Consider the following 25,514-nt stretch of genomic DNA (forward strand, 5'->3'; position numbering starts at 1 on the left):
CTTCTTCATTCTTCATTGGTTTATGAGACACTTATGGAGCATCCATTGTACATCAGGCACAGACCTCAGCCCAGGGATAAAAAATTAGACACCCGTCCCTGCATCCAGGGAAGACAGCAGTCCCGCCCACTTAGTAATACTTTGCTCCCCACAGCAGTATGGAATCCTGATATGATACCAGCTGTCTCTCAGTGGCAGCTGAGATTGCATCACTGTGTCCTCTGCCTTTAAGATTAATGTTATTCTTATACGTGGGACCTAGAAAAATGGTACAGGTGAACCTATTTGCAGGGCAACAATAGAGACGCAGACATAGAGAACAGACGAGTGGACATGGAGGGGGCAGGGGAGGTAAGATGAATTGGGAGATTGGGATTGACATATATACACTACCCGTGTAAAGCAGATAATTCACAGATTGTCTGAGATGTTCCTGAATCAGTAACATTAGTGGGAACCTGCTGTATAGCACAGGGAGCTCAACTCAGTGCTCTGTGGTGACCTAGATGGGTGGGATGGGGGAGGGGGTGGGAGGAAGATCCAGGAGAGAAGGGATGTTATGTATACGTATAGCTGATTCACTTCATTGTACACCAGAAACTAACACAACACTGTAAAGCAACTATTCCCCAATTTAAAAAAACAAAACAGATTACCGTTATCCTCTCCTACCTGGAAATACACACCTGTACGTCTACAGATTTGATATCCATGGTTGAGGACACACAGTTGTAACTAAGTTATCCGATTAAATTCTCGAATTTATTGCTCTCAAGATAGGTTCATTCTAGTTTTGAAAGAGAGGCTGGAGAAAGTCTGATTTCAGTGACAAGGGTCCTTTGATCTTAGAAAAAGCTGTTAAGAGGGGAAAACAAAAACCTACAGCTTGCCTTACAGTTAGATGTGTATAGATGAACAATACTTTCTGCAAAGGATATCAAAATGTTAATTTCTAAAAGTAATGAGGTACTCTGGGTAAGCCTGGTAGTCATAAAATACCACAAATAAATTTGGATTTTGCATACAATCTGTGACAGTGTCATATGAGTCAGTAGGATTTTGGGGGTCCTTTAGTGGAGGCACAATTAATGACCTGTTTCCAACTGTGTAGTATCCAGTGAGGACTCGCACATAATACACGTGCTTCTTCCCATTTGCGTCTGGTCTGGAGTATGTATCACTGGCAGAGTAACTGGCATTGACAGCAAAATAGGTTCCCTTTCCAAATGCCGTAGCTGTGAAGAAGAAAACAAAACATCGTTAAGGATTTCAATTCAGTCTATAACTTGACATGTTGACCCAATATATTGAATAATGTTAAAATAATGTTCAGTTCTCTCTAAAGCCTCTTATAAATGTGTGTGTGTGTGTGTTTAATTTTTAAAAACCATTCCTCCACTCTGGAGGGCCTGTCAGTCCCTTTGGGATGAAATACAGTGAGTGGAACGTAAAACTTCAGTTGGGGGACTGTAACCTGGCCCCCAACCAGGAAAGAACACAAGGCCACCCACAGTGTCCTCAGCCAGCTTAGGTTCTCATGGCTGACACCTCATGTGAAGCAGCCAGATTACTTTCTTCATTACCATTCTTTCCAGCATAACTGCGGTTAAAGCCTTTGCCATTGACAAGGGCCACTGAGTCAGCATCTGTCCCGTGGAAGAGCATCTTCTCATTTATTAATTGGCCATTCTTGGTATCCATGTTGTTTTTCTTTGTCTGGTAGTGTTTCCAGAGCTCTGGATTCTGGATCCTCTCAATCTGCAAATCGATAAGGAAAAATTAGCTGTCAGTGCCAAGAGCCCTTGGCAAGATACAGCAGATGAAACATGACCACTATTTTTCGTAAGTATATACAAATTACAATAACAGCAAATTCAACGCCAAATGTCAGCTTTCTGCATTCAGAAATCTTTTTAGATCCAGAGTTTCAGAGAAACAGGCCCTGGTAAGAATGCTAATTTAATTTTAAGCATCTTTTATGCACCACATGAGAGCAGACAATGTTTAGGATCTTAAGTCCTCATTATATGAACTTTGCTGACTGACCAAAGCCTCTCGAATTCCTAACTGCTCCTGTTGCCAACTACCTCACTTTGTCACTTTGCCTCTCTCCTCCCCTGGGATATCCTTCTGGGATACTGGTTTATCTAGCAGTGTTCTAATAGTGGGAGAAGCACTAGTGTCTAGGCAAGCGGGAAATTAGTTAATGAAAATTAATCTCTGGTCCAGATGGAAGAGGGGGGCATGAATCCTGGTGGGAGGGGATCTGGTTATAGATCAAAGTGGCCTTACTTTAACCACACTCTTTGGCCTCCAGGGCTGTGGTGGAAACTCCTTGGGTCTTGGATTGCAGATCAGTTTCTACACTCCCCTAATCACCAGGAGGTGGCAGTTTCATAACATTGACTTGGGAAAGAGTGAGGGGTGGATAAGAGGGGCAAGGACCCTCATGGACAGGCACAAGGTGAAGGTTCCATGTGGTCAGAACCTTCCAGTCCAGGGAACTCTCGTGTCTGACACTATTATCACCTGTCTTTATCTGGTTATTCTTTTTTTTTTTCAGTTTTGGGTTTCCCATTTTTAATCAAGATACAGTTTTCCCTCTAGTTCCAAGTCTCAGCATTATCATGTATTTTGTTGATCCAATTTATAATCTTAAAATTTATTTTTCCTTTTACCTACAACAAAGTTTCTAATCTTCAAACTATCTACTTCCAATTTATTTCTGTTTACTTTAAATGTTATTTATTTTATTCATTTTTAAAAGCCTTAAAATTTTACCCATACAGTGTTTTGAAACCATTCTTAATTTATTAGTCTTTTTATTCTTGTTTCTCACCCTTTTTTAGTATATATGCTGCTAAAGTGAGCATGGACCCTTTTAAAATTTAATAGCCACACAAAGAAAATTATTTCAAGTAATTTTGAACACAGTAATCCGATTCAATATTCCTAGGGGGATAAATTCTAAGCTTTACTTAGTAGGCTTATTTTAGCAGCATGATATGCTTGGCTTCTGGCTATGATAAACTACTTGTATCAGACCAATCTTCTTGCCAACAGCTACTAGAAGAGCTAATGGGAGAAAAGTCTGTTTGAAGGCAACAGGAATTTGATGGGCCAAGTTCCTGGAGAGAAGGGAAGTGCAGAGTGAAACAAAGTCATAAGATACTAGAATAACTTATTCAAAGTGCTTAAAGAAAACAATTGCCAATTCAGAATTTTGTACCCAGCAAAAATATCCTTCAAAGAATGAAGGTGAAATAAGTTTTCAGACAAACAAAAATAGAGAGTTCATCACTACCAGAACTACACTAGAAGAAATACTAAAACCAGAGGAAAATGACCCCAGATGGAGGCACAGAAATACAAGAAGGACTGAAAAGCAGTGGGATGAAAGGGTAAATATGTATATAAAATTATATACATATTACACACACACACACACACACACACACACCCTTGAATCACTTTGCTGTATACCTGAAACTGACACAATATTGTAAATCAATAATAGTTCAATAAAAATAAATAAATAAAAAGAAGCTTCTGCTTTGATGCATCACCTACAAAATATATTCTTGCAAGAAATATTTATTTGAATTTACCCAAGACTTTCAACCTAACTCCAAGTTTACTAGAAATAAAGAGGATAGAAGAATAAATTAAATGACACCATGAGCAATCAGACATATCTTGACTCTATAAGAAAGCTGCTTGGGTTCTTAAAAAAATCTAGGCAAGATGGAGTCAGAATGTGGAACATTCTACAACACAACTGACTTCAACTCCCCTAAAATTTCAATATCATGAAAAATGTTTAAAAATCTCTTCTAGATCAGAAGAGATGAAGGAGATATAATGACCAAATGCAATGTGTGAGTTCAGGTTGGGGGCAGGGGTTGGAGGGAAGTTATAAGAAAGCTGTTTTGAGCAACTGGGGTAATTTGAATATTGACGCTCTATCGGATATTACTGAATTAATGTTAATTTTCTTACATGGGATAATGATATTTGTGTTATTTTGGAGACTGTCTTTATTCTTAGGAGACATATGCTAAAATATTTTAGGAGTGTCATGATATCTGCAACTTACTTTCAGTTATTTCAGGAAAAACAGAGAGTGAGGGGGGAAAAGCAAATGTTGCAGAATTGTTGAATCTAGGAGGAAGTTCATGGGTGTTAAACATCTTAGTCACAAGACATGACGGTCATGGAGGGTGACAGACCGCCCATTTTTCATGTTAGTGCTTTCACACTTAGGTACAATCTAGCTCTGCTTTTACTGATGTCATAGACTGGGTTTTCACATAAGATTTTATCTGAAAAAAGGGTTCCACTATAAAAGAATAGTGAAGTCATTTCTCTGGTGAAGTCTACCAGGGCCCACCACAGACATTTCTGGTCAACTGGGTGGTCCTGCTCAATTGGGACTTGGCATCTCATCACAATGTGCCAGGCAGCCACTCCCAGAGGACTGTAGTTGGTATTTTGAATGAAACTTATTGTCTCAGAACCAGACTATCAAAGAGCTGCATACTTGAATTATATTTTCTTGGCACCACATAGAATTGTTTTACTTCACATAGAGGGATCTATCTATCTATCTATTTGGCAAGGTTATTTATTCTTCCAGTTTTATTGAGATATAGTTTACATACATACAGCACTGTATAAGTTTAAGATGTACAGCATAGTGATTTGACTTACATATATCATGAAAAGGTGACCATAAGTCCAGTGAACATCCATCATCTCATATAGATACCAAATTAAAGAAACAGAAAAAAAACTTTTTCCCTGTGATGAGAATTTCCAGGATCCACTCTCCCAACAACTTTCACACATAACATAGCGTGTGAAAGCCGTGTTGATTATACTTATTATGGCGTACATTATATCCCCAGTACTCATTTATCTTATAATGGCAAGTTTGTACCTTTGACCTACCTTTCATCCAGTTCCTGCTCCCTATACCCCCTGCCTCTGGTAACCACAAATCTGATCTCTTTTTCTATGAGTTTGTTTGTTTATTTTTGAAGTGTCATTGACATACACTACTATGCTAGTTCCTGTTATACAGCATAGCGATTCAATACTTCGATATATTTCAAAATGATCATAAGTCCAGCCATGATCAGTCACCAAACAAAGACCTGACCTAATTATTGACTATATTCCCCGCACTCCACATTTCATACCCGTGACTCAGCTACTATGCAACTTAGTCTCTCTCACCTATTCCTCTCCTTCCTACTTGGAAGGATTAAAAAAAACAACAGTGGTATAAAATTTGATATTGAATTTATCGTGAGGATGATTTTGAAGATATTCTCTAGTACTTATTCAAAGGAGAACGCTCTCAGGAGTCAGCCTCAGTACTGTGAAAAACTGTGAGTCTCCTGATCAAATACTTTGCTCTTTGATTTACGGACATTACAAACCTTATAGTTGAGTGTTTACTTCTTTGCTTTGTCTACTAGGAAGCTCAAGGACAAATCTGAGGGCCTCCTCTAGTAACTATCTAGGACCTCATGTTATGTATTTTTGTGAACTAACAATACCCCTGTAATTAATTTCCCTGCCCTTCTTTTCTTTTTATCCATTTCCTTCATCTATTTATGTTATCTGAAGGCATACCTTTGTAGGAAACTTCAAATCTTTTTTTGAATTATTATGTACTTAAGTACATGAATAAAGAGTGGTGTCAGTGCAAATAGAGAATAAGAGAAAATTTTAAAAAAAGACAATGCAGACCTTATTGGCAGATTTCTTATTATGGATAAAGGGAAGGTACTCAAAGATCTCTAGCTTTACTCAGAAAGTGGTGGAACCAAGGACAGAAAGCAGGAGGGAAGGGGAAATGATGAGACGATGAGTTAGGTTTTAGGGAACCTGGTATAGCAGACATATTCAAGTGGAGACTTTTTTAGTCCACTTGGGAACTCAAGTTCTTGAGCTTGAGTCAACGATCCAAGTTGGTGATGTTGATTTGAGAGCTATCAACACTGAAATAATAGCCACAGCCAAGAAGAGTAAAAACATTCCCTGGTAAAGTGCAGACACGGAATACCAAAATATAAATCCTGTGAGTAACCTAGGATTAGGGGTTTAGAGGAGAAACAGATACCAGGGATAATGAAAGGAAAATTCAAGGAGAAGAAAGCATCAAAATAATATTGTCCTAGAAGTCAAGGGAGAAAATAATTTCAAAGAGCAAACGTTTTAAACTAATGTTTAAAGTAGAAGATGCCAAAATAAGGGAAATGAACAAGGAAAGGACCGTTGGATTATCAAGGAAGCAGGCACTGTTGATCTGTGAATGGTGAGGCAGAAGCACACAATCCTGATCTGAGCAGCCTCCACGTGTCTCTTTGTTGTGTTTGCTAGTTACCGACTCCAACTTTGGAGCCATATCTTGGGAGTTCTTATTAGCTTGTTTCAGAAAGTAAATATGTATCTTTAGTATCCTAATATCATATTACAATCTAATGATATTGTAATAACTGACACAAGAATTTCAGTGTTTCAGTAATCATAGTGGCATGGGTAGAATCTAGAATTTAAAATCTAGGATTTCCCTGGTGGTGCAGTGGTTAAGAATCCCCCTGCCAATGCAGGGGACACGGGTTTGATCCCTAGTCCAGGCAGATCCCACATGCCTCGGAGCAACTAAGCCCGTGTGCCACAACTACTGAAGGCTGTGCGCCTAGAGCCCGTGCTCCGCAACCAGAGAAGCCGCTGCAATGAGGAGCCTGCACACTGCAACGAAGGGTAGCCCCCATTCGCCACAAGCAGATAAAGCCCACAGCACAGCAAAGAAAACCCAATGCAGGCAGGCAGACAGGAAGGAAAGGCAAGCATCATTTAAAAACAAATCTAATTGCCATAAAATATTCTAATTCTGGGTAAAAAATGTGACATGATGTGAATGAAAATGTATTTATCTATCCAGGACCATGGTACCCCTATTTCCACTGTGTAGAAACTCCCATGTCAGTGGAAGGCTTACCTTCTCTATGATGAAGTTTCCACAGGTCTCATTAAACTTGCTTGCCACCATGATGTATTCTGGATGATTAGGCTGTAGCTCAACCACACACACTTTCTGCTGCTTCATATCATTCCAGTGTGGGGGGATCTCCACTGCAAAGTAGACATTTGAAAACTCCCTCGCACCTGGAAAGGCTCATCTACATAGTCCACATTCCTGGTATGCTTTGAAAAACTGAATATCATTTGTGCTCTTGTTTTACGATCTCCTAATTCGAGGTGTTCAAGAAGCCCATTATCTTTCTAGAAGAATGTCAGATAACCCACATCAGAACCAACTGTAAGGCTTGTTTCAAAAAACCTTCACAGATCTACCGAATCAAAATCTCTGAGGGTGGAACCTGGGTACCTGCATCTTAACAAGCTTGATCATGCTGAGATTTGAGAACTGCTGGTAAAGTATAACTCAGCTGCATCTTCTGTTCAGTCTCTAATCTGTCATAATTTAATAATTTTACAATATAAATGATTTCCCAACAATGTTTTCAATAAATAGTCATTAATGTTTAGCTTACAAATGCGTGGCTTTTTGCCAGAACTCACCACCACCACCAGGCCCTCCACATCTATTCTTTCATCATGCTTCAGAGCATCCTTAAGAGTTGGGTGGGTGGAAGGTTTTGCCACATGGCAAAATGTGCTGGCAGCTCTGTCTCCCCTTGCGCTAAACAGAATACTGTATTTGACTTGTCATTTCCCCACGGTTGCTCAGAGTCTGAGGAGTTCATTCACGTATTTCTCAAGGTACTGAAAGCCAATGTAGTAGTTTTCGGTGGGGGATGTATGTGGTTCAAAGGCAGGAATAACTGTCTACACAAGACAAGCTTCCTGATGTGTGTGTCAAGGAACCTTATCCTCAGGGGGTAAGAGGAGGTGACTTCTGGGAGAAGACCCTGCAGGCTCCCCATCCCCTCTGGCTCATCAGTCACAGACACAGAGCGCCCACTCTCTGACCAGGCTGTCTTCAGTCCTTTGTTTTAGAAAGGCTTGGACTGCTTTACAGCCCGTGGCTTTCCCTTTCCTGACTGAAGCAGCCATGACCTCCGCCCCAAAACTGGCTCCGGGAAGCTTGTAAACGGTAGAGATGAGGACAAATACAACCTTTGACTATCGTTCCCATTAAGATAGTAATGATTGGCTGTCGGGTACACCTGTGCTGTATTTTCCTGGCCAAAGGGTAAGCTCCTTAAGCTCAGAGACCGTTTCCTATTTTCTTCCACAAGGGTTACTTGGATTTTATCTACTTGAACAACATTTTGACGTATGTACAACATAAAACACAGGCATAAAGGACTAGACAACAAACATGAAAGTTGGAGTCACCTTCAGATTTTGCGCGGCGCTGAACAGATAAACTGTTTCCCTTTGCATCTGTAGCAGTGTATGTGTTCAAGTCCACTTTGTAGCTCTGATGATTAATTTTGACGTCAATTGTTTTTCTCTTTTGTTTCTTTGCATCCTCCAGTCGCATATTGGTTATTTTGTCAAAACTATGAAACACGTTATTGTCCTTATATAGCCATTCTACAAAATCACTGGTACGATCTGCCAGGGATTCCTGTTCTTTGGACAATCTGACTCTCTTGATCATGTCCTCAACTGCATTTCTAACCTGCATCACATCTTTGGTAATTCCAGAAACCTCAATCAAAGGTTTTTCACGGTCCAGCGTAATGGAAATATTTAACTTCTTCTGAAGCGCATTCAATTCCTGATATTCCTTTACGTCAAAGTTTTTGATACATTCATCTTCACTGGTGTAGGGATACTGTTCCTTTTGAATGAGATCCTGTATCCAGGAGAGGGTGCCTTCTACACTTTTTACATTTTTACCACACACCTGAAAAACTGCTGATTCTGTTTTCTTTTCTAAAACCAAAGGAGTCTGTTTTTTGGGAGATTTACTTGAGAGGCCCAAAAATGCTAGAAAAGAAAAGAAAGGAAGATTAGCTATTTCTTTCTTCTTTCCCTCTCTTTCTTTCTTTCTTTCTTCTTTCCTTCTTCCTCCCTCCCTCCCTCCATCCTTCCTTCCTTTCTTTTCCTTCCTTCCTTTCTTTGTCACCATGCTGTACATTACATCCCTAGGACTTATCTTAAACTGGATGCTTTTACCCTTTTGAGCAGCTTCACCCATTTCATCCACCTCCCACCCCCCTCCACCCACTAACACCACCCACCCTACCTCTGGCAATCACCAATCTGTCCTCTGTATCTATGAGTTAGTTTTTTGTTTGTTTGTTTGTTTGTTTTTAAGATTCCACATATAAGTTCTATCACACAGTATCTGTCTTTCTCTGTCTTATTTCACTTAGCATAACGCCCTCAAGGTCCATCTATGTTGTTGCAAGTAGCAGGATTTCCTTCTTTTTTATGGCTAATATAGATACACACACCACATCTTCTTTATAATTGATCTTTCAATGTTTCCATGTTGTAGCTATTGAAATAATGCTGCAATGAACATAGATTCAAGAGAGTGATTTCACTTCCTTCAGGTAAATACCCAGAAGTAGGATTGCTGGATCATATGGTAGTTCTATTTTTAGTCTTTTGAGGAACATCCATACTGTTTTCCACAGTGACTGCACAAATTTACATTCCCACCAACAGTGCAATTTACATTCTCCACACACTCACCAACACTTGTTATTCCTTGCCTTTTTTTTTTTTAATCATTTATTTTCCCCTATGTTTTCTTCTAGGAGTTTTATGGTTAGGTCTCAACATTTGAGTCTTTAATCCTTTTTTTTTTTTTTTTCTGTGCAATGCAGCATGTGTGATCTTAGTTTCCCAACCAGGGATCAAACCCATGCCCCTGCAGTGGAAGCATGGAGTCTTAACCTCTGGACCTCCAGGGAACTCCCTTGTGTTTTTGATAACAGCTGTTCTATCATGTGAGGTGATCATTCATGATTTTGATTTCCATTTCCCTGATGGTTAATGATGTTGAACACATTTTCATGTACCTATTGGCCATTTGTATATCTTTTTTGGAAAAATGTCTATTCAAATATTCTGCCTATTTTAAAATCAGATTGTTTGGCATCTTTTTTTTTAATAAATTTATTTATTTATTTATTGGTTGTGTTGGGTCTTTGCTGTGTGCCGGCTTTCTCTAGTTGTGGCGAGTGGGGGCCACTCTTCGTTGTGGTGCACAGGCTTCTCACTGTGGGTGGCTTCTCACGGCAGTGGCTTCTCTTGTCGCAGAGCACGGGCTCTAGGCACTCGGGCTTCAGTAGTTGCAGCATGCAGCCTCAGTAGTTGTGGCGCACAGGCTTAGTTGCTCTGAGGCATGTGGTATCTTCCAGGACCAGGGATCAAACCCGTGTGCCCTGCATTGGCAGGCAGATTCTTAACCACTGAGCCACCAGGGAAGCCCCTGGGATCTTTTCTATTGAGTTATATGAGTTCTTTACATATTTTGGATTTAACCTCTTATCAGACATACGATTTGCAAATATTTTCTCCCATTCAGTGGGTTGCCTTTTCATTTTGTTGATGATTTCCTTTGCCGTGCAGAAGCTTTTTAATTAGATGTAGTCCCACTTATTCATTTTGCTTTCGCTGTTTATACTTTCAGTGTCAAATCTAAAGAATCATTGCTAAGACCAATGTCAAGGAGCTTACCCATACGTTTTCTTCTAGGAGTTTGATGGCTTCAAGTCTGTTTGTTCTACTTCAGTGAAAAGTGCCATTGGAATTTTGATAGGGATTGCATTGTATCTGTAGATTGCTTTACATAATATGGATATTTTAACAATATTAATCCTTCCAATCCATGACCATGAAGTATCTTTCCATTTATTTGTGTCTTCTTCAGTTTCTTTCATCAATGTTTTATAGTTTTCATGGTACAGGTCTTTCACCTCCTTGGTTAAATTTATTCCCAGGTGTTTTACTCTTTTTGATGCAATTATAAATGGGATTGTTTTCTTAATTTTTCTTTGTGATAGTTCATTAAAGATTAGCTATTTCAAGTCAGACAAAGACAAATACTGTATGACCTCACTGATATGCAGAATCTGAAAAAAAACTCATAGAAAAAGAGATCAGATTTGTGGTTACTAGGAGATTGGGGGTGAGGGTGGGAGGAGACTGGAGAAAGGTGGTCAAAAGATACAAACTTCCAATTACAAGATAAATAGGTACTAGGGATGTAATGTACAGAATGATGACTGTGATATTGTGATTTATAAGAAAAAATATATTTGGTCATCTGAATGACCAGATATTTTTCTCATATATACAAGTATTTGGCTTGTGACTGGTATCTGAAGCAGAGGGCTGTCTAGTGGCACTGAGCCCCTATGGAATCTGATTGCATCTCTGGGTAGATGATGTCAGAATTGAGTTGAATTCTCAGACACCGTGCTGGAGTCCGAGAATTGTTTGTAGGTACAGGGGAGCCTCCACACACGCATTGGAATTGGGTCCAGAAACCTTCTTTAATGACTGTAGTTAACAGTAGTATATGATAGATATGAAAGTAGTTAAGAGAGTGAATCCTAAGAGTTCTTGTCACAAGGAAAAAAATTCTTTTTTTTTTTTGCTTTCTCTTTTTATTGTATGTGTGCAAGATGATGGATGCTAACTAAACTTATTGTGATATTCATTTTGTTTAACTTATATGTAAGTCAAACCATTACGCTGTGTACAAACTGATACAGCGATGTATGTCAACTATACCTCCATAAAACTGGAAAAACGCTAATAAACTACCAAAAAAAAAAAAAAGGATAGCTATTTCTCATGCGACATCAATATTAGGAACATGTATTTCATAAAAATGAACAACTCACATGCAATTTTCGATATCACAGATGGTTGGGGAGAAGTCTGAGATCCTTCTCTTTTTTTCATGTTGGCATAAAACACATCCAGTACTTGAGGCAGAAAGATAACAACTTTAACTTTTTTCATAGACTGGACCAATCCTTTCTGAATAAAGTCCTCAATGGCATCAAATATGGCTGCTGCAACCTTATCTGGGTCTTGTTTGGCACTTCCTGGAAAGGCAGATAATAAAAATGACTGGGGAAAAAAAAGACCCAACCGGAAAAAGCGGAGGAATAAATTAGAGATTCCAATTCTCAGAATAAATTCCCACTCCTCAGCTCTGTCCTCACCATGGACTTTTCTAACAGTGCATCAGCAAACACTCTTGAAGGTCTAGGTGCAATGGGGAGGTTTCGTTCCAGGATGTCAGGAACAGCCCAACAATGAACAAAGGACCCAACCCTGTAACTTGGTGTGTGAGGTCCGTATTTGCTCTATTTAGCTGACCGCAGCCCACCATGTTCCTCGGTGTTATGGAGTACAGTTAACCTTTCTGGACTCACTGGTGTCCTCAAAAGATCCGCAAAAAGCAAAAGATGCTAATGTATGTTGAAACATCATGCTCTTTAAGAGAACAACAGTTATTTTTCGTTCAGTCATTTCTTGACTGTTATGCATCAATCCTTATTCTCTCAGATGTCTCTGGGGACCTGATTTAAACTGAGCTAATTTTGTACGATGCCTAGAGCCATACGCTATTGGTTATAACCTATAATCCTTTGCACACAAGTTATCCATGAGCCTCCAGGAAGTTTCTGCTCCCACAGTCACTGCGATTTTAGCTGACTTGCAGGATTCGAGGCTGCCACCTGAGCAAGGTCTTTTCCGGTTTTAAGCCTGCTCCGTATCTTGTTTTTCAAGCCTACTGGCTAGGTAAGAGCAGGAAAAGTTCCTTGAAAAAGATCATGAAAAGCCATGGAAGCAGTTGCACGTGCATAGCAGCTGTCACACTGGGGTGTGGGGAGTGGGCAAGGTCAAAGTCCTCTGGGCAACCTGGTGTGATGGACGAGGGGCCCACTTGGATTATCCCTGTTGACGGTGCCCACGGTTACCGCAGACAGGAGAGCAGACCTCTCTGACGTGGCTGTGGAGACAACTGTAGGAATGTAGACAATCCCATATAAAACTAACCTAGAGGGCCTGTGCAGGTTTCTTTTCTTTTTTTCTTTCTTTCTTTCTTTCTTTTTTTTTTTTTTTTTTTGATTAGATGATCAGGGAAAGAGGGAAATTCTCCATTGCAATGCTTTAGTTATTCCATGCTATTTGGAAGAATTTAAATGGGAGTGTTCAGATACATTCATTCACTCTCAATAATAAGCACCTGGGACACAGAGAATGTGATATGTGGGGATGACCAGGTATTCAACAGGTGAAGTACGGAAAACTGAGGGCAAGGCTATGCCGGATGGAACTGTGTAAGAAGTGAGATGTGTTGAACCTGGTGTGTTCAGGGGAACAGATCTGTTTTTGAGAAAGATAAACCTGGGGGGCGGGGGGAGGGAGGAGGGTGAGTAGAGGAGGCACTGGAGCCGGGAGCCCAGGTCTAAACAGGAGAACTTAAATAAAGGTTTGGGCAAAAGACAAGAGCTGAACAAAGAGAGGAGGCCAGAATGAAGAGCTGGGTGTAGGGACTGAGGAGATGTTTAGGGAGTAAAGTCAGCAGGACCAAGGGACCACCTGGCTTTACATTTCCCCTTTGTTCCCCATCTTTTGCACCCCCAGCCTTCATGTGTATTTCAGAAGTCACGTTGCACTGCAGTTGTTCGTTGACATGCCTGCGGCTCTCAGTAGGCTAGGCACCCCTTGTGGACTGGACCCTTTTCTTAGTCATCTTTCTACCCCCTGTGCCTCTGCTCGGTGCCTGGCACATAGCAGACACTCAGTAAATATTTAATCAAACTAATTAATAAGCTAATGCACACAGGAGTGATAAAGAAGGTAGAGTCAAGGATTCTAGATAGAAAGTGATGTTTTTAACATGCTCAGGGATATAAGAGGAAGGGCAGGTGTGGGGGAGAAGACAATGAACTAGAGTTTGGAGTTTGCTTTGAGCTTGAGGTACTTGCAGGTACCAGTGAGTGCCCAGTCTCTCCCCTCAAGCAGGTGCCTGTGAAGAACAGGGAGAGGGCTTCCTTTACTGCCAGCGACTGTCTCTATCACAGTCTCAATTCAACTCATAAATACCAGTAAGGCACAAAGCTCCCCTATCTGTTAGTCTAAGGGCCTGCTCAGGTGGTGACAGAGACAGGTAAAGAAGACAAGGAGAATTTGCTAACCTTGATTTATTTGTGCAGACCAGCAATGCAACCAGGTCAGTGGAAAAAACAACAGGTTTGCATTAACCCAGAAATATTCATACAAAAGGAAAACTGCCTCATTCCCTTATTTCTTCTTTGACTCCACCCAGGGACTCCTTTGGGAAGGTCTGTACCACCCTTAGGCTCCCAGCTTTCTTGGCACAAATAAAGTTAAGATGGAAACACAAGGCCAGGGCTCAGAGGAAAAAGCAGACGGAGATAGAGACTGGGGAGTCATTAGTGGGTGTCCATAAAGTCATAGATAGATAGATGATAGGCAAATGGATAATATATGTTGGCTAATCTGCTAGGACTGAATGATACTGCAAGGGGCATGAAAGCATAAAGGGAACATAAATTATACTTTCAGAAATAGAGAACCAGGGACTTCCCTGGTGGCGCAGTGGTTAAGAATCCACCTGCCAATGCAGGAGGCACAGGTTTGATCCCTGGCCTGGGAAGATCCCACGTGCCTCGGAGCAACGAAGCCCGTGCGCCACAACTACTGAGCCTGCGCTCTGGAGCCCACAAGCCACAGCTACTGAGCCCGTGTGCTGCAACTACTGAAGCCTGTGCGCCTAGAGCCCGTGCTCCACAACAAGAGAAGCCATTGCACTGAGAAGCCCATGCACTGCAACGAAAAGCAGCCCCCGCTCGCCACAACTAGAGAAAGCCCATGCACAGCAATGAAGACCCAACACATCCAAAAAAAAAAAAAAAAATAGAGAACTAAGTAGACATAGCCTTCTACGTGGGAACATTAAGAGGAATGTAAAATAAAAGAAATCAGAGTATGGGATAGAGGATTAGAAGAAGGCCCGTAAAGTGACAAGGATGGTGAGATTTATTAAGGCTAAACTTTCAGAGGGCCTAGAATGCCAGTGCGAGACACTCACACTTAGATTCCTGAGCAGCAGAAGGCTTAATCCAGTGCTGAGCCTTCTCTCTCTGGGACCAGTCAGCTGCCTTCCACTTCAAGCCTGAGGATGTCTGCCTCCCCTGAACAGCTCTCTTAGGGGAGACCACGCAGGAATTCCTGATGAATGCACATGACTCATATTCCTGGGGAAAGAGCCCAAAGAGCATCCCCTTACAAAGGATAAGCCCAAACCACCATCCTTGTAGATGAAGACTCACACAATTATTACGTAGTTTGAGGAAAACAGGAAACTCCGAAGAGGCAGGCAGGCTGAAAGAAGGAAGGTGGAGCGTTTCTGAGCCATGAGAACCCACTGGGTTCTGGTGACTGAGAGGTCGAGATGCCCCACGGCCAGCCCACTTTTGAGGAGGCAAGAGAAGAGAGACGGCCACGCTGTCTAGGAGGCGGCCACGGAGAGATGGAAGTCCATGCACTGATGTTTCCATGGAGAGGGGATGGAGGGGAAGTCAAAGACTTCATAATGGGGGATGTGTAGGAGATGGAAATGAGAAAGGAGCTGATGAAGGCAATGAGAGATGAACTGTCTTTCCTTTCCCCTCCCTTCCTCTCCTTCCCTTCCAAATGAGAAAGAAAATGTCTACCACCCCAATACTCTCTTCAGTTTTCTTCATTTTCCCCTGTTTTACTTAAACTACCCACAGGCTTTGCTCCGTCCCTCGGAGGCTGCCCTGGCTTGAGGAAGCTGCCTTGATGCAGACTCAGCAGTCAGTCATTAACCATCAGCACCAAATCTAAGGGAAGCCATTGCATGGAGTCACCTTGGGATTTAGCCTTGACAGCCAGAGGCTACAAACCTGTCCCGATGGCTGGGAGGCAAACGGATGAGTAATTCTGTTTTTCACACTCTTGCAAAACACAGAAAACTGATCTCTTGACATCATTTCCACCAATGACATGAATAATATTCTTGCACTTCAATAATCCACCTTGCGTAATTATATAATCACTGTGGCCCTGTTGAGCTGGGAAACACAAGACAAAAAGATGCAAAATCAGATGCTGGACCCACTCTTTGTTTAAAAAGCAAAATGTCTGAATTGGCAGATAAAGCGTTTTATGTGAATAAGAGCCTCCTGAAATACTATCTTTGATGAATCTTTCTCGCTTCTCTCTTTATCTGTAAGATTACTTTTCACTTCTGATTCTCTACAACTGGAATTCTTTAGCAAAAGGTATGATTTTGAGATCAATATGTTGTCTCCCAATCCCAAGATTCTCCTCATCCTCCACAGCCTCCCATATTCACTCTTCTACTTAAAACTTAGAACCAAAAAATATCGCTGTGCCTTACCTTGGCGAGAACATTCCATTTCCACACTTTTCCCAGCATGTTCTAAAATTGCTCTGGAGACACCTACATGAGAAAATCAAGATGTTTACACACATGAATAAAGAATCATACAGGACATCTTGATCAGGGTCTTCCCTGGTGGTGCAGTGGTTAAGAATCTGCCTGCCAAGGTAGGGGGCACAGGTTCAACCCCTGGTTCAGGAAGATCCCACCTCCCACGGAGCAACTAAGCCCGTGCGCCACAACTGCTGAGCCTGTGCTCTGGAGCCCTCAAGCTGCAACTACTGAGCCCCTGTGCTGCAACAACTGAAGCCCCCTCGCCTAGAGCCTGTGCTCTGCAACAAGAGAAGCCACTGTGCTGAGAAGCCCGTGCACTGCAACGAAAAGTAGCCCCCACTCTCCGCAGCTAGAAAAAGCCCGAACGCAGCAACAAAGACCCAACGCAGCCAAAAATAAATAAATAATTTATTTTTTTAAAAAAAGAATGATTGCCTAATTATCTACACGCTTTCCCATCATCAAAGGAGTCCTTGGGTATTTCTGATAAGAAGAAAAACTCATAAAAGAACTGTTCCCAATTATGAGAAACCATGTCAACATAATTTTTAAATTATTAATTAGTATGAATAAGCCAAAGTTGTAGAAACTAGTTTGGCTATAGGAACCCTCCTTCACAGGTTCTACTGTGACTATTACACTAGTCAAAATTCTGTAAGTCAAGTACCTGTTTTGAGATTAAATGTCTTTGATGTTGAATTTACAATCACATCTGCCTCTTCTTTGGTGATATCTCCAGAGGCTGCCTGGAAAATGATGGGCCCAATTTTCATTTCATACACTTCTAAATAAGGATTAGAAATAGGCCCATACAAACCTGATAAGAAAAAAAAATGGAGTCAGTAAGCAGTCAGCAACAGCAAGAAAGACTTAGGTCTCACGGTCCTCACCTGCGCCCCTCTCATCTCTCTCTCTCACTCTCTCTCTCTTTCTTCCTCTCCCTCTGTGATCTCTGGCAGTTAACCTGGCCCTGGCCCTGAGCCCCTGATGGTCTGTTTCTGGAAAAGGGCTATAAAGTACAATGCAATCAAACGTGGACTTTTGCTGCTGCCTGAGGTGAATGTAGCCCACTTGAGCCTTTCTTTCCTACTAACTACAAGTAAAAACATAGGACAAAAAAAAAAAGCCACTCTGAGAACTGAGATGTGCACAACAGCAGGCAGATTGGGGGAGGGAGTCAAAACTTGAAGAAGCAGCCTGTACTGCTTCCCATTTTGTTTGGTTTTGAAATTGTTCCTCTTTTCTCTCCCAGCTTTGACCCAAGCGTGGCCCTAGTTACAGAACTACACAATGAGAACAGGCAGCAAAACTCTCAGAGCATCTCTGTCTTTGTGGCCAGAGGATTGAGAAAACGGGTCCCTGTGAGCTGAAGAGTACAGCGGAGAAGCCTCATTATTTCCCATATTTTTCCTTTTTAAATCCAGGCCCTGTACCAAGGTGCCCCAGTGGCAGAACTCTACAGTGGCACCACAGGGAGCTAAAATTCTGATATTCTGTATTTCTGTCCAGAAGAATCAGTAAAAGGGGCCTTGTGGTCTGAAAAGTGTCTACGTGCTGTATGAGAAATCCCTGTTTTTTGTTTATTTGGTTCCCACCCCCTGCTTTGTCCAAGGGCAGCCCTGATCACACAAAATAATGAGGCAACAGAACAGGCAGCATCAACTCTGAGACAACCTTGTCCTTTTGACCAGAAGACCTGGAAAATGGGCTCCTGCAAGTTAGAGAATGTAAGGGGAATGCTGGGGCAGTGAGCTGGAGGGGGTGACCCTCTGTTCTGCGTGTGACTGGAGTCAACCCTTAGCTCACCACGGAGCTATGCTCGTGGGGCAGACCCAAGCTGCAAAGCAAAGGCCTTGAGAATGGAATTGACCTTGGAACCACTGCCCACACAGAAGGTGAGAGAGAACTTGTAGAATGACATTAACTGATTGGCTGCCTGCTCAAACAAACAAACAAACAAAACAATCACCATTTCCTAGAGGATTTTAACAGGACCCAAGTCTTACAAACATAATGTTTAAAATCCCCATTCTATAATCTAAAATTGCTAGTCATACAAAGAACCAGGAAAATGTGACAATTCTCGAGGATAAAGACGTTCTATATAGATGCTAATCTCAAGATGATTCAGATGTTGGAATGACTGGACAAAGACTTTTAAGCATCTACAGCTATGCTCCCTGAGGTCAAAGTAAATACATCTGAATGCATGGAAATGATTTGGAATGAATGGAAAAATAGGGGTCTCTGCAAAGAAATATAAACTATGAAATAAGAATCAAATGGACATTTTAGAACTTAAAAATACAATATTTGAAATTAAAAATTCACTGGATAGGCTCAAATGTAGAGTAGGCAGAGAAAAGAATCAGTGAATTTGGAGGCAGATTAATAAATATTAACCAATCAGAAGAACAGAGAGAAAAAAGATTGAAATTTAGAAAAAAAAAAAAAACAGATCCTCAGAGACATTACCAGAAGGCTTACCATTCACGTTATTGGAGCACCAGAAGGAGAGGAGACAGAGACCAGTGCAGAAAAATATATTTGAAGAAATGACTGAAAAATCCCCAGATGTGATAGAAGACATACATATTCCGATTTAAGAAGCTTCAGCAAACTCCAAACAGGATAAACTCAAATACACAACAGTAACTTTGACAGATGAGAAGCATTCAGTTAGTGTTATCTCTTTATCTCTTTAAATGTGTCTATTTCTGAAACACTTACCACATCATCCTTAGAAAATGGTAACCTCATCGCCACTTAAAAGCCCATTGTACAGATTATATAACTTGGCTTGCCTACTCTTTCACCCCAGATCACATAAACACTGCTAGTGTCTTGCATCCTCAGGTGTATGGAATATAATTTAATATCTTTATCACAAATCAGTTTTTTCGTAAAAATTATCCTATCATTTTTCACTTATCACTGAATTATTTAGCAAGTAGAAATAATTTCTCTATTTAAAAGCTTTACTGAACCTTGTGTATCTTCAGCCTTGGGAATTTTGTCACTGATGAAATTTCCATCAGCCCTTCTGGCGAATTCATCTGAGAACGCCTAGAAATACAAAGACAGTTTTAACGACTACAATTCTCAGTAGATGAATGAATGTGATTCATCAGACCTTTTGATCCTACATAAACAAATATTTAGAAGAGAACAATTCTCAAAGTATTATTTATTTTCATTAAAGATTTTTAAGTTATGAAAAATTCATAAATTCTATTTCTGTAAATACATACTATGAAAATTATCAAAGATGTGAACAAAGATATAAATACAAGGTTCATTATAATACTACTGTAACTGAGAAAAAATTGAACAGTTTAAAAATCCAACAGGAAAATGGTTGAATGAATTTTAGTATGTCCAATACGTTGGAGTATTTAGCAGCCATGAAAAATCGGGTTTCCAAAGAATAGTTAACAGGATAGGGAAATGCTTATCTCATACTATTAAATGAAAAAAGAATGATACTAAATTACATTATATAGTCCCACATTTAAAAGTCCACATATATAAAAAATACTGAGATGAAATACTAAAAGAATTTATGCATTTTTTATTGTTCAAAGTTTCTGCAATGAACATGTATTACTTTCAGAATCAGTAAAAGCAAATAGTTTGCTGTTGTTAAAAATACAGTGTTAAAAGCAAGACAATCACAAGGACCCAAACACTTCAGTTTTTAATGTCTCCTTTGTACCAGAAGAGGAACAGCCAGGGGAGTAGTGTTTTTGGAGCAAGAAGCTGGAATTCCATTTCTTTGCCTGGTTAGTGACACTCCAAAATCATCACTTTCTTCCTCCTTGTAAACAAGCAATGGGAAATTTTTTTGGAAAAAAACAAGTAACATCTTGGCTAAAAGGCTGATACAATAATGCGAGAAGGGCCAGGGGAGACTATAGAGCCAGGGTCTCAGGCTTAAGGACATACAGGCACCAGGCAGGTAAGCTATAGGTTGTAACGGTGGACACGTGTAAAGGTGGACTGGTTTGACCCTGGAGAACTAGAGGGCACTTGCCATTCAGCCACAGCAAACTGTTCAGGCAGAAATCCACGTCCAATGTGCCAGAACTTTTGAATTTTTAGGTCACAGTGGACATCTGGAGTTTTATGTGACAAGTTTGGTTCTTAAATGCCAGCAAGTGATTCAAATTTTTAAAAAAAATAGCCCAAATAAAGCACAGCTAAAGGCTATGTTCCGACCATAGGCTGCTGTGTGCAACCTCTGTTACAGTCTCCACCTATAACTATTTCAATAAGTTTTGCTGATTTTTGTGAAAATATAACCAAAGCTTAACTGTCTTTAAAAGTCTTAAGAGAAAAAATGTCACAGCCACGTGTGGAGAATCAACACTATTTCCAACGGCAATAAAGGTGTCTGTATAGACTAATCCCTTTAGAAAATACCTGCACGATTTGAATCGTTAGGAAAGATAACGAAGACTGAGGTTGCACAGAAATAGTGAGATTAGAGGGTTCAGATCCATGTCACAGGACCCACTTCCCTACAGTGAACTCAGCCATTCATTCAAAAACTCTCAGTGCTTCATGTCTCCAGTTCATTTTATGAATATAAATCTTAGCTCCCAAGGTAATTATGGTTTATAGGAGGGAGAGTACATGCAACCCATTCTATAATCCACATCACTTTGTACGATGCAAGTCATAGGGAGGTTGTTCACAAAGCATGTACTGACTAGAAAGAACTGCAGTTATGCGGGCCAACTAAATGGACCACACATTTTGCCCGGGGTGGGGAGGTGGTTGCTGTCCTGATTAGAATTTAGGTTTGTTTGCTTCCAAAGTATTGAACAGTTAGTGTCTAGATCCAGAAAAAAAAATAAGTATGACCTCAAAATTCAGCTAGTCCAAAGATCTATGGACATCTCTTGGGTGGCTAGCCTTACTCTGTGTAATTCTTGCACTATCATGGAACTTTTCAAACATTTAATATCATCTACTCTTCTGGACTCGAAGGACCTGGAGGGCAGGAACAGTGGCCTCTTATTAAATGCTTCTTGTTCCCCCATAATGCTGAGTCCAGCGGCTTACTCACAGCGCATGTTCCGCAAGTGTGAGCGGGCTGATGGACTCTCTATGACCAAAGATGGTTCTGGTATTTCTGGTCCCAATCATCTTACTCCTAAGGGGCTGTGCTAAGCCTTCAGTTGTATCTTATCCTGACATTCTTCTATTTGTAGGACCACAGCTGTGCTTTTATATCATGTATTAAAATTTCTATGTTCATATGGGAGGAAATTCTATAGATTTTCTCCCTTAAACAAGAGGTTTAAGGGATATGTCAACTCCATTGCAATATTTGGGCCTTATTTGGACTCTGATTCAAAAAAACAAGCTATAAAAACAAAATAAAATATTTATGAGGGACTTCCCTAGTGGGGCAGTGGTTAAAGAATCCGCCTGCCAATGCAGGGAACACAGGTTTGATCCCTGCTCTGGGAAGATCCCACATGCCACGGAGCAACTAAGCCCGTGTGCCACAACTACTGAACCTGCGCTCTAGAGCCTGCGAGGCCACAACTACTGAAGCCCACACACCTAGAGTCCATGCTCCACAAGAAAAGCCACCGCACTGAGAAGCCTGCGCACTGTAATGAAGAACAGCCCCCGCTCACCACAACTGGAGAAAGTCCGCACGCAGCAACAAAGACCCAATGCAGCCAATTAAATAAAATAAATAAATTTTAAAAACATATATTTATGAAACAGTTGGAAATGTGAACATCAACTTGATGATTAATGAAATAAAGAAATGATTGCCAATTTCTTTTAGGTGTGAAATAGTATTGTACTTAGGTTACTTTTAAAAAAGAATCCTAATGTCTAAAACAAATACTGAATTGTTTATGGGTAAAAGGTATATATGGGATCTGCTTCAAAAACAACATGGGAGGACTTCCTAGGTGGCGCAGTGGGTAAGAATCCACCTGCCAACGCAGGGGACACGGGTTCGATCCCTGCCCCAGGAAGATACCACATGCCGCGGAGCAACTAAGCCCATGTGTCACAACTATTGAGCCTGCGCTCTAGAGCCCGTGAGCCGCAATTATTGAGCCCATGTGCCACAACTACTGAAGCCCACGCGCCTGGAGCCCGTGCTCTGCAACAAGAGAAGACACTGCAATGAGAAGCCTGCGCACCACAAGGAAGAGTAGCCCCTGCTCGCCACAACTAGAGAAAGCCCGTGTGCAGCAATGAAGACCCAACACAGCCAATAAAATAAATTTATAAAAAAATAATAATAAAAATTAAAAAAAATAAAATAATTAAAAAAAAAAACATGGGAGGAAGGGAAACAAATGGGGATAGAGATGAAACATACTGGCCGTAGGTTAACAATTATGAAGGTGAACGATGGGTACGAGGGATTTCATTATACTATTTTGTTTACTTTTGCATACGTTTCAAATTTTTCTTAATAAGAAGTCAAATTTTTTTCTGTAAGTGTCCTTGAAATTTGCCATGCTACAACTAGTCCACACTACTCTTTTACTTTCCTGTATGAAAATACACGAACGAAACAACCTATCAGACCAAGAAGACACTTGAAAATGTTAGGGCTCAGTTGCCAAAATAACCAGTAGGAATGAGTAAGACTGTACCTGAATATTTCCATGATCACTTGGGTGCAACAGAAAGCAAACCTCTTGTAAAGTTGTGGGTTGATTCTTGCTACTGAATTTGAACACTTCTGAGGTGATTAATTCAGCAAAAACATTTTTAGGAAACCCCAGATTTCCTGTTCCTATTGCTGGAAATGCAATTGAGTTTAAGGACAAACTCTCAGTGATTTGCAAACATTCTCTGATTATGTTTTCCATGACCTGAAAAGCACAAAGCACATTCTTTTACATTTTTGCCTGGAAATCAGAGTTCGAACAGAAAGAACAAGCATTTTGCAATTTTGTGACCTCTGTCTACTCCTTTTTGTTCTCAACAAAAGGCAGGTTAAGGGCAGTCAGAAGGGGAAAGAAAAATAGAGGCGTAAACAAAGAAAAGGAAAGGAGAATGTGTGAGACCCTCCAAAAAGATACAAACTCATTCAGCAATGAAGGAAAGAAGCAAAGCTCCTACTCTTCTGATCCTTCGTTCTCTCCCATTCTTCATGCCCTCAGCTTGCCTTCCTCACTAAAGAGTGCTATCTTCAATAACTCTTCCCCGAGTCCCAACAATGTTTGAGAACTATCAATGTATACTGTGTGTGTGTGTGTGTGTGTGTGTGTGTGTGTGTGTGTGTGTGAGAGAGAGAGAGAGAGATAGCCGGGAGGCTAAGGCTACAGAGATCACTCTGTTTGCATCAGTGTGCACAGTCTTTCTATGCAACTCTTAGCACTGAACTCAAATATCTAAAACATTTAGGTAAACATAAGTGTTCTTAAGATGAGTCTCAATTTAAATTTTACCCTCAATCTAAAATTCCTTACTGCTACTAGTAAACTAAAAAATATTTGCTCACTACTTTTTTGATCAATATAATACTTCAGAATTAGAGGAATTTTAATATCATATAACCGTAGACCACTACTTTGTTATGTTTTTATCAACTGCTCTTTGCAAACAACGTTACCTTCATTTCTATGAGAGATCATGTAGGTTTACTGGGTCACGTCTTAGCCATGCATATCACTTCAATTTTGCATGGCTTAGCAAAGAGCATTTTCCTAAACTTTAGAAAACAGCTACATCATATTCATATTTTTTCTTGTCTGGTTAATATAATATGAATGGTTCACCTTTCAAATGTTTTATGAGTTTCTCTGCCTTTGACTTTTTTTTTTTAAGAACTTTTATTGAGAGACAGTTGACATACAATAAACTGCATATATTTAAAGTGTACAATTTGATATTTTTTTCTTATTAGTAGTGTATATATGGCAATCCCAATCTCCCAATTCACTCCCCCCCCAACCCCCCACACCCCTGGAATGTATGTTATTAACTGGTCCTCAGGAGAAGTCAGCTACAGCTGAAAGAAACGATGATGTTATTACAGAACAGAAACAGACAGTCCAATCTACATCACAGTGAAAGGAGAGTCCAAAGGGCTACCTAATTTCCTGGAGAATTTAAAACCAGGTCCCACCTTACGTGAAGATGCTTTGTCTCTTCTCCAGTCTGGAGCCACCACATGGAGCACCCGTTGGCAATGCAGATTGCAACCACTGGTTTGGAGAACTGTGCCCACGTCAACAGAAACCCCTTGTCCAGCTGTCTTCAATTCCTCCTGGAGCTTTTGTCCTGCTTTTTCCAAGAGGGCCTTGGAAAGAGGCCCGCTATTGAGCTCAAGATCCGAGGGAATGGAGTTGACAACAACATCGGTCTTAAAGACAAAATCAACAACTTGTTTCAAATTCTAAGAAAAAGGATTCATCAAGGATTACTGTATTTGAGCCACCGGGCTTGGCACAATGGGGGACAACTAAAATGATTACGTTTCCAGAGATTGAAATACCACCCCCAAAGACTGTTATTAGATACTTATTTAAATAACACTCTAGGACAAAAGAGAGCTGTCAAAAAGCAACACATACATGGTATGGGGTCACCAAAGACGAAGTACCTTCAGAGACTAGTAAAGACACTGAGTGATGTGGTGTCTGAGAAATGGGAACAGTTGCAGCAGGCAGAGAGATGGGGACATCACTGAGGAGAGGCGACGGCATGGACAGAAGCAGGGTAGGTTGTGAGCAGCAAACAGATTAGTTTGACCTGATGGAGAGCTTCTGCAGCAAAATGGCGCCAGTCAGGCTAGAAACGTTACTCTGGGTGTAGACTGTAGAGGGCCTCGAGTGCCAAGCCAACTGGACTTCCCGGCAGCAGTGAAGAGCCCTCGGAGCTTTTCAGCAGGACAGGTAATGTGAGCAGATTAACCAGGCTTGACTAAGACACCAAGAGAAGACGGGAGAGGGAATGTGACCAAGTGATTGTCGAAGCTGCCCCCTGTGGGTCACAGAGGAGTAACGCAGAGCAGGTCTGTGGCATCTGAGGCCCCACACCAATGGGA

The 25,514-nt window shown here is 40.8% G+C and overlaps 1 protein-coding gene across 1 annotated transcript in view; it reads right to left on the bottom strand.

Moving 5' to 3' along the window:
* Positions 1 to 748: 748 nt before the first annotated feature.
* PARP14 (poly(ADP-ribose) polymerase family member 14) overlaps positions 749 to 25,514 on the bottom strand; it is a 56,273-nt gene continuing 31,507 nt past the window's right edge. The window contains exons 7-17 of the mRNA XM_057697380.1: positions 24,594 to 24,830; positions 23,113 to 23,334; positions 19,462 to 19,540; positions 17,142 to 17,291; positions 16,418 to 16,480; positions 15,921 to 16,088; positions 11,853 to 12,059; positions 8,377 to 8,976; positions 7,013 to 7,146; positions 1,584 to 1,758; positions 749 to 1,235 (exon numbers count right to left, since the gene is read on the bottom strand). Coding sequence (XP_057553363.1) covers positions 946 to 1,235; positions 1,584 to 1,758; positions 7,013 to 7,146; positions 8,377 to 8,976; positions 11,853 to 12,059; positions 15,921 to 16,088; positions 16,418 to 16,480; positions 17,142 to 17,291; positions 19,462 to 19,540; positions 23,113 to 23,334; positions 24,594 to 24,830 — 2,325 coding nt within the window. The 3' untranslated portion in view covers positions 749 to 945. The remainder of the gene's footprint in view (positions 1,236 to 1,583; positions 1,759 to 7,012; positions 7,147 to 8,376; positions 8,977 to 11,852; positions 12,060 to 15,920; positions 16,089 to 16,417; positions 16,481 to 17,141; positions 17,292 to 19,461; positions 19,541 to 23,112; positions 23,335 to 24,593; positions 24,831 to 25,514) is intronic.

This window comes from Hippopotamus amphibius, chromosome 10 (genome assembly GCF_030028045.1).
Source record: "Hippopotamus amphibius kiboko isolate mHipAmp2 chromosome 10, mHipAmp2.hap2, whole genome shotgun sequence".
Classification (NCBI taxonomy): Eukaryota; Metazoa; Chordata; class Mammalia; order Artiodactyla; family Hippopotamidae; genus Hippopotamus; species Hippopotamus amphibius.